This window comes from Erithacus rubecula, assembly GCF_903797595.1.
Source record: "Erithacus rubecula genome assembly, chromosome: Z".
Classification (NCBI taxonomy): Eukaryota; Metazoa; Chordata; class Aves; order Passeriformes; family Muscicapidae; genus Erithacus; species Erithacus rubecula.
Genome location: NC_136661.1, coordinates 16,143,011 through 16,152,683, shown reverse-complemented (window position 1 = coordinate 16,152,683; position 9,673 = coordinate 16,143,011). Strand labels below are relative to the sequence as shown.

The 9,673-nt window shown below is 39.3% G+C and overlaps 1 protein-coding gene across 2 annotated transcripts in view; it reads right to left on the bottom strand.

The window, feature by feature from the left end:
- Nucleotides 1–3,805: 3,805 nt before the first annotated feature.
- Nucleotides 3,806–9,673, bottom strand: part of IL6ST (interleukin 6 cytokine family signal transducer) — a 29,611-nt gene continuing 23,743 nt past the window's right edge. For both annotated transcript variants that reach the window (XM_079330578.1, XM_079330579.1), the window contains exons 15-16: nt 8,417–8,498; nt 3,806–7,570 (exon numbers count right to left, since the gene is read on the bottom strand). In XM_079330578.1, coding sequence (XP_079186704.1) covers nt 6,845–7,570; nt 8,417–8,498 — 808 coding nt within the window. In that variant the 3' untranslated portion in view covers nt 3,806–6,844. The remainder of the gene's footprint in view (nt 7,571–8,416; nt 8,499–9,673) is intronic.

Here is a 9,673-nt window from a genome sequence, read left to right as displayed (position 1 = left end):
TCTGCTGGCCCCTGCTATGGGGATGAACTGTTTCTTTCCAGGAACCAAGCTGCCTCTGGTGCTCTGAGTGTACACTGCACAAGTACATGTTTCCAGTCCTGCTCTAGCAGCAGGGGAGCAACCTGTCAAAAACAAACTGCTGCCTCCTCTTCTGCACACACTTTGTCCTGCACTTGTGGAGCTCAACTGCACTAATGCTGATCAGCTGTGTGCACGGGGGAGCAGAACACACAGCAATGTCATGCCTCTCTACAAAGGTGAAGGGCCTTATGTGAAACAGTGCTTGGTGAATTACAGTGCAGTTAACCAACATTTTGGAAAGGAGTCTTTGCATCTAACACCACCAAGCATTAACTCATGCATGACATGCCTGGGATGGCTCTTTTGTGGCAGTAATAATTTCTGGTGAAATACAGTGGAACACCCCCTTTCCCACCCCACTGCCCCCTCAGCTGTACAGGGGTCTGAGTCTGTTTATTCAAAGGAGGACTTCAGCCAGGAAGGGGGAGCAGTCTTTCCCCAGCTGCCCACCTTAAAGCCTTTTGTGAAGGTGACCACCCTTTGAAGACCCAACCTCTCTTCTTCAGTACTGTGATAAGGTAGTTCTTTTTTAGTACTGAGATACAAATCTATGAGGATCCTCAACCAGGAGAAACAAAAGAACTAAACCCAGGTAAGACCGAGAGCAGCCAACACATAGCCAGGTTGGTGATGCCTTTCATGGAAATGACACTGCGTGGGTAGAGAGCATTGTTTCTGCTTCCATGAGCAATTACAGAAGTGGGACTAAAGATGATTTACCTGCTGCTGAACACAGCCACAGGTGAAACGAGGGGGCCTTTTATCCAGGAATATCATAGTCATGGCCTCTTGGCTCCTTGCATGGGAGACAGTGGCCCAGATGCTTCTTCTGTGGCTACTACTTGGTCAGCCTTACAAAACACCAACTCCAGCACACAGGGTAAGTATGGAATTTTGTTTTCTTTCTGCATATTATCTACTACAGAAATGCAACATTTAGGCTCAGTCAGATAACAAAGAGGAAGACATTCAAAACTGACCATAAAAATAAATTGTAGAAAGCAGATTTTATATGACAATACACATGCAGCTTGCAAAAGAATAAAGACAGTGAACAGGTATTAAAACACATTTTCATACAGAGACAGCTTATGCAGCAATTTAAAAGTTTTACCTCTGGCCGGAGTATACAAGCCCTTTAAAGCTGGCATTCAAATTACCACTAGCTTAATCAGCCATACTTAGTTTAAGTACATAGCAAAATTTAACTTAATGTTTACATTCACTAGCCATCCAATCCAGCATCAAGGCACTTTCCTTGTTGGTACATCTGTTCCTGTCGCACACCTCCGCTCACCTAGATGCATATATTGGCACAGCAAACTGGGTGACCAGTAACTTCTTATCCCCAAATAAAAGCAATTGGTTACTAGACAATCCCTGGCTGTATCAAAGTGTCAGGCTATATGTGACACTGTAAACAAAACCAGTGTGTTAAAAAAAACACGGCAAGTTGACTGGATCCATTAACAAATGTGCTTTGATGATGAAAAGTGATAGGTGTTATCAGTTTCACACTGCAGAGAATGCCCATCTGCCATGCCTGTAATCCCCAGAGAAGAACAGCTGACGCTTTAGTCTGAGCAGGAGGATGTGGATGTGGAGCTTTCCAGCCATCAGTCAACAGTTGTGCCATAAGTGTTTTCATCTATTGTTACAGAAGTGTGCTTCTGCAGAGTAGCAATGACATTATTGCATATATCCCCTTCAGGTTGCCTTTTCAAATAAATACAAGTACTGGCTAAGGCTGCATTCTGGGAAGTACTTGCTGCCCACCCTCTCTCTGCACTACAGTTAAGAGGCAGAGAAGCAGACAATTGTTGAAATCTGGCCCTTCAATATTGTTTTTAGGTTTGTTTTATCAAATCTTGTGGCCTTAGAAATGCATCCTTGTGCATTAACTCAGCACTGCTTTTATTTTCAAAAATGGCTCAGATTGCATGAGTTCTACAAAGGAAACAATTGTGAAAGCACATATACTTTTTTTAGCTTTTTTTGTTTGTTTGTTTTACTGTTACTTTCACTTTAAAGGAAGAGAAATGGAAATTTGTGAGTCCAATACAAGATACTTAATTTCAACTTCCTCCAGACTTTTGCACTTATACCTCCATTTTACTGACGTTTTCTGGATCAAAAGCAAAGCTGAAGACTTGGATTGGCTGCAATTCCCTAAAACCTGTTTCATGACAGAAGACTCAACATTTTTATATGAACTTCTCCTGTATAACATTACAAGTGACTCCTGGAATTTAAAAGAGCTGTATGTATCCATCCTTGCAGACAGACAAGAGCTTATGGGGATTAATGAACTCTTACAGTCCATCAGTCGAGAACTTTTTAACACAGTTAAAGGAATGCATTCAAGTAACAGCTAATCTCAACTACAACCACTGTCTGATGGGGAAAATAAACTAGGGTATTTAGTCCCATTTAAAAGCACATATATTACAATATAAATTTTGCATGTCTGAGAGTGGGGCACACTATTAACAATCTGTCAATCTTTGGAGTTTCAGATCCCACTGACAAGCCAATTCCATAGCAGCATACACCTGATGCAGATCTTCGGTATCTGAGACCCGACTCTAATTAAAGAATTACTTAATTTATGTGATCCCCACATACTGGGAATATTAACCACCTGACAAAGCTCATGATTTACAAAGCTGAAGCTCCCACCCAAATGACAGGCCTTCTCCAGAGCCCAAGAATGGCACATGCACACTCCCTCACCCTCCCACGGCCAAGGTTTTTTCCAGTTTTTGCTAGGCTTCTGTACCAGACAAGCACATACTTGTCATAAACTCTCCAGAACAAAGTTTAAAACGAGTTTTCCTCTGCTGTGCTTGTACAGCCATATTAAGGTGTAACAGTAAGCTTAATTTAGCAGGTATGAAACAATCCCAAGACTTTTGCTATAGCAGGAGAAGATATCCTAGATGATCTGCCCTTGAAGTGAGCCAACACGCTCCAGAAAACAGTATCAATCACCTCCTGGTCTAACAGAACCACCACAATACTACTACAAAGGTAATATATTTAGTTCTCTTGTAAAGAGAGGAGCATTAACCAGTCTGTGTTTAAGAGATTTTTCAAATATGCTAATATATTTCTACTAGCCTGCCTTCCCCACCTCCAAATTAACAGTCCTTACAACTATTCTTCCACCTGTACCTGAAAAATTCCAGTCCAGGAAATCAAGATGGACATGAAAGTGTCGATACTGAAATGTGATTTTAATAATGCCTTAATTTTGTTATATGCACCAACAGCCATTGGTGAAGGCAGGGGGGGAGTGGAGGAGGGAAAAAACTTTTTCTTTAATTACTATCTTAGGGCCAAGCTCAGAAAATTTCAGTAGATTGCTATAATTACACTGCAGATACTCCTAAAACCTGTATGCAACTGTTTGATACAATTAGATTTTTGCAGTCCGAAGTACAAAATCTTGTTAAACTCTGAACACTACACAATATATTTGGCATGTATGTTTATGAACTAGCTGTAAACCTGTTATTTATATGCATTGTGGCTTTTACAAGCTGTTCACCCACCAGGAGCTCCTGCTTAGTCTTCAGTATTTTTGCCCTAGATAAATGCATCTCAAAACTGTCACTACGAGCCAGCCAAAACTTTCTCTAGGACCCACTCAACTCCTTGAGTTTAATACTGGTCCAGAAACAACAATGAAAAATGCCAGAAATTACAGGCCAGAATGCCTGACAGCACAGACTTTAAAAACCAGAATCTCTTCCTGCTGTTTAACATCAGTTAAGTCTTGAATGGTACATGGTTAACAGCAACTGAGAAGAAAATGCCTTTCCTTTACAGAAAGGCAAGTATGACATTCTCCCTCAAATAACATATGCTATCAAAATTAGTATTACTAAACCACAAAAACATAATTAAAAAAAATCATAGGTTTGAAAACATCCAGACATTTGCAGCACTGTTTAGACTACTGTCCTAGACTTTATGATGCTTGTATCCCCAGCTGTCTGTTCTGCTCATGCTGGATATTAAGTTCTTTGGGCAGGTTCTGAGTGTGAAGGGGGACAAGAAGCTGCAGTTTGTTTGCAGAGACTGGGCTGGCTCCCTGCATTCCCCTCTCACCGTGCTGCAGCAGACAGCAGGAGACTCTCCCTGGCTTTCAGTTAGCTGTTAGCTAGCTGAGGAGAGAAGTTCCCCAGACTGTGGCTTTTCTTTTTCTTGGGGCTGATCAGTTTCTTGCAGCTGATCACCCAGAGAACACCGGGCGCTCACCCCTGTGGCCCATGGGGAGGGGGATGTGCCATTTTCCAGCAGCAGGGACTGAGAGCTGCCCCCCAAGACAAGGACTCTCTGAATCTGCCATCTCTGCAGAACAGCAAGAAGTTTCCTTGTTTAATATAATTCTTTTTTTTAAAGTTTGTAAGTACTTTGCCTGTTAAGTAAACTGTTTTTTCCACTTTCCTCCAAAGAAATATTTTCCTGAACCAGTAGGGGGTGGGGCCACTTGAGTCTGCTTTCCAGAGAGACCCCCCCCTTCAGAAGTTTCCTCCCAAATTTGCCCTAAACCAGGAAAACTACATAGCTAGATTATGGCCTACAACATTTCAGAGATGAGAATGGATGAAATGCATGTGGCTGCATTCTAATAAGTTCTAATAAGCATGCACACTGCTCAACAGAGACTTTCCCTTTTACTTGTGGTTTCTTCACAGTAGTCACTGTGAAGTTTGCATAGAGAAGATAACTCAGCCCCCAGTAAAGTAATTGCTATTTTTTCCAAGAGGAATGTGTTCTGAAAAAGGAATGCTTCTTCAACTTCTGAAAAATGAAAGATGGTCTTCGCTGCCTCGTAACAGCAGTTTTCATTATGCCTTTGTCCTCTGGGAGGGAGGTTGAAGGTGCTGAGGTGCAGGAGGGTGAAAAGGAAAAGGACTGGTCTGAAGAAAGCTGTAATTATAGTAAGCTGCAACATAACCTTTTAATTAAAAAAAAAAATAATGTGCCTACATACAGAAAAATACTGTCAGAAGAAAGGAATTGTGGAATACTGAAATGTTAAAGATTCTGCATTCTTTATCTGTTTTAAATATTCCAAACTTTAAGAGATAATCTTACAAATTTACTCTTGCACTTAATTTTTTCATAACAAAATCAAAAAACACATGTGGACATCTACATGTATACCCATCCTTCCATGCAAGCTGGCAGACAAGGGAAGATGAAATGATACTGACACAGGCCTTTCAAGGGCTTTTAGCAAGTGCTCTGCAGAACAGCAGTACCAGAGGTCACAGCACAAAAGGTTTCAGGTGGTCTTAAATACATAGTTATTTTGCTGAAGGAGAAATAAAACACTTGTTTTAGTCTCACAAAACAGCATTTAGTGTTTTGAAATACAATTTTATTAGTGTCAATTAGAAAGCTGACTAGCCTATATTAGATTTAAAATTAATTAAAAAAAAAATCTTTAAGAGTGCCATAAAATTTCCGGTCATCACCAGAGAAGGGGTTTATTGTCATGTAATTTATTTTTTGTTTAAACAGTGGTAGAGGAAGTCTCTAAGAAATGTAGCTTCCTCAAAAAATGTATGAGCAGGGAAAAAGTGAGACATTAAGACAAAAATAAGGAATTTAAACAACCACTTAAGTATGTTTTGTGGCTCATGATCACTAATAGATATGCACTACCAGCAAAGTTCAAATTCAGAGTACAGTTTTTGGTTTTAGTTCCAAGAGCATCAGTGACAATGCTCTGGCTGTTTTCAGTTTCAGGGATGTCCTGCAGTATTAGCAGTGAGGTTACAGCACACTAATACCTGCAGTCTGTCAGGAGAAAGGTCTTATTTCCTTTCTCTTGAGCACTCAGAAAAATGGTAAAAGCTTACAGATTGTTACTTGAGCTGTACACAGCAAAGTGTACTAAACAAAGACATGTATGAACACAGAAGTTTTATATAATAAAACTTATATAGAAACAATGATTGGGGTACAAAGCCTTTTAATAACTGCTGATCTGTGTTGTTATCTGAGAATGAATTGCTGTGTGTCAAGTTGCAAGGCACATTTTGTAGGCCAAATTACTCCATAGTTCATGTGTACATATATCTAAATGTAGGTAAAGTACCAATTACTATAGTAGCATTCAGATTCAAGCCATATTGGTGTTTTCCTATTTGTACACCATAGCAAGTTATATTTAACTTTTATGGTTTTTAAACAAGGATGAACATTATTTGCAGGTCTGGTAAGCTGAAAATTGAGGCACTGGGCCAAGTCAAAATTCAGTAAATCAATTAAGTTATTGAAAAGCATATCACACAAGTATTCTTCCATGTCAGACTACTGAGCTTCAGTCTCACTGTTGCACAAAGCTGCACTGTGCAACTAGAGCTGGCTTTTTAGGCTTGTACACTGCCACACATCAGTGTTTCTTCTGGGAGGTCTACTAGCTGATGTGAATATTTAAAACTTGACCCTTTCAGTCATGTGAAATTCTGCTATGAAGAGACAAAACACCCAATGTAGCACAAAGGCTCGTTCAGCTCTCCAGATGTAAAGTTTTATGTAGTGCATAAAAGTAAATCTCCAGTAGGTCTGGACTGGAAATTTTCCACAAAAACAGTCCTTATTGTATTTTGTGAAATTACTCTTTGCTCATTTTCAGTTTTTCAATCTGCAGTATGATAAAAATACCTAGCTTACTTTATCAGAAACACAGGGGAAGATGTGAACAGGCACTAAATGAAGGCCTAAACAGAGCCAGTCTTTTTTCTCACTGAGGCATATAGCCCCCTTGTCTCACAGTCTGTGGGAGGTAACTTTTAGGCATTTCATCAACTGACAGTGGGTTTTCTTCCACTGTTTCAGGTCTCACAGTTTGTCCTTCAGTATAGGTCTGTAAAACATTTGATAGAGCAGCTTCCTGGGTATTTTTTTCCATCCCAAGGCCCAATGGCTGTGAACTCTGACCTGAGATCTGCAGCTGAACAAATCCAACAAGATCTCCCTCATTAGCATGAGTAATCTGCTTTGTTCTTTCAAAGCATGGCCTGTCTGTGTTGATTTCATCCTGACCACCATTTTGTCTGAAATACTGCTGCCTCTGTGCTGGACTGTCAGCTCCTCCAGCATGATCCTCTGGTCTCTCTTCTGAATCTAGCAGTGGCTGAGTTGACTCAGACCTTGAAAAGACTTGTACAGGTGTCTGGTCTCTGTAGCCATTAAGCACTACAGTTGAATACTGCACAGTGCTTGAAGTGTTCTGTGTCGTTTCACCTTCATCGCTGTCAGAGACACTTTGCCTAGGAGAAGACATGCACGAGGATCCTCCAATACCACTGCTGTGCCCTTCTGAAGTACTTTTTTCCTTTTTAAGCAAGTCAAAGGGTTTTAGATCTTGCTCTGAAAAAGACTTCTTGTCGTCAGCTTCTATTTCTACAACACTTACATCTGTAAAGCTGCCTTCTGGGTACATCTGATCTTTGGAATTAAAGTTATGCTGAAAGAAAGAAATGCATGTTGCCTAAGAGGAAGGTTATATTAAAATTCAAAAGCCTCATAAATATATGAATTTTTATTCATCATGCCTTTGAATTTTTTCACATAAATGTTCTCTTTACTAAGTCTGGCAAAATCTCCAAAGTGTGTGTTAAAAAACGAAGGATCCAGCTTTGTTTCCAATACAGAATCTAAATTATGTGGCCATTCTAAAATTGTAATGGATGTGTGAGCAAGTCTTTGCTCTCAATTTAATTTTTCATAAGAGTGGTTAACATAGAAGCATTTGCTTTGCAGCACAGGAACATTCTATACTGAGAACCATACATTACTTCAAGTAATGTACTCAACATCAGAATACATCACCACAGAAATTAGCCACAATTTGTTGAACAGAATTTGCCTGGTCATTCACCTCACATGTAGCATAAATTTTGCTGCCATCTTCTCATTCATGAGGAACTGTTATAGTCTCTCTCATTCATGACTGAACTATGCAAATAAGTTATTTCAAAGTTTTAAGAATGGTAATTGCGAATTGTTTCCTTGATATTAATTTCCCATGAATGAGCAAAGAAATCAGTACTTGCCCCTTCCAACTAGTAAACTGAATCTAACTCAACTTTAAAGCCCATGCAAGACTCTGAATTTGTGCTAAGAGCCATGTAAATCTAATGCTGAATCTACAGATGCAATAAAGTCTTCTAATCATATTGTATCACAATGTCAGTGAAACTTAATATTCAGGTTTTTTCTTAAAATCCATGTGTGCTAGAAGACATACTACTCCCACTGGTTAGTTTATCTGAAACAGACTAGGAAGAGGCAGGATGCAGAAAGGTTTTACCTTAGCTGGAACTTGAGGAGACCACTGAGCAATGTTACTCTTGGATGGATCAGGTACAATAGGCCAGATATGTTTTTTAATTCTGTAAAGGATTAAAAATGGAATGAAGTCACAAGATGCACTCTCCAAATTCCCTGTTCATAGCAACTACAGCAGAATCCAGGACACCATTACCTTACAAACAAATTTTGCATTCCAAATAAGAATGCTTTCTGGGTTACTTTTCATCTTGGTATGAGGCTGTTCTACTTAGCAAAACACAGCACTGTACTGAACTTCTCCATGTATTAGATGCAGCTATCAACGTAACACAAAACAACAAATGTTAAGTAAGATTTTCAAATTTTAGCACTCTAGAAAGTACAGAGCTATTACTTAGGTAGTTTATGGTGCACGCTGGTATGAAAACACCATCCTGCTTATTTTTAATATAACTATGAATACCAAAGGTCAAAATCTAAGCTAACTTAACAATTGAAAATAAAATATTTGGAAGAAAAACTTCTTTTAACTCTCAAGAATCTCCCATTACTTAAAACCAGAAGCTTCTGTTGATACATCACCCCAAACCAAACCAGCCTATCTTGCTCTTTATGAACAGGCTCCCACAACAGATCCTCTGTAGGAGAACTCTGAAGAACAACTCAAGATGGGCTTTTCATCTATGTCCATTAAGAATTAATTTTAGAAGCAGCAGGGAGGTCAAAAGGAAAAGGGAATAAAATGTGTCCTTAATTAGAAAGAAAAGATAGGGGACATAGGAGAGGTGCTATGCCTTGCCAGGGGAAACACTGCAGCAATGACATCTTGGTTAAAGCCACAGACAAGAGCTTTGGGGTGGGGGAGCAGGAGGAGGCAGGTTGCTTCCCAGCAGTCAGTAAACAGGAAGAGAGTAACTGGAGATAATGATGTTCTAATTTTTTTTTTTTCCAATAAAGATTAACATTTGTTAATGTTGCAATTAAATACCCCAAATACAACAGATTTTCCATGCTTCACAATCTAGGGACTATAATTCCATTCACAGGATGACTAAGAAATATATAATGATCAAAACATAACAAAGCTAATCCTAACTATGTCCAGCAAGAAAAGCATTAATTTTCTTGCAGTATTGGATCACAGAACATTTAGTACATGTGTAGTGTCAGAAGAGGCCCTGCTTTCTCAAGGAAAACACAGAAGTTTTTAACACTAATCAATATATGCACATTCTAACTTTTTTTTTCTGCTCTAACTGAAGAATTCTTAATTGGG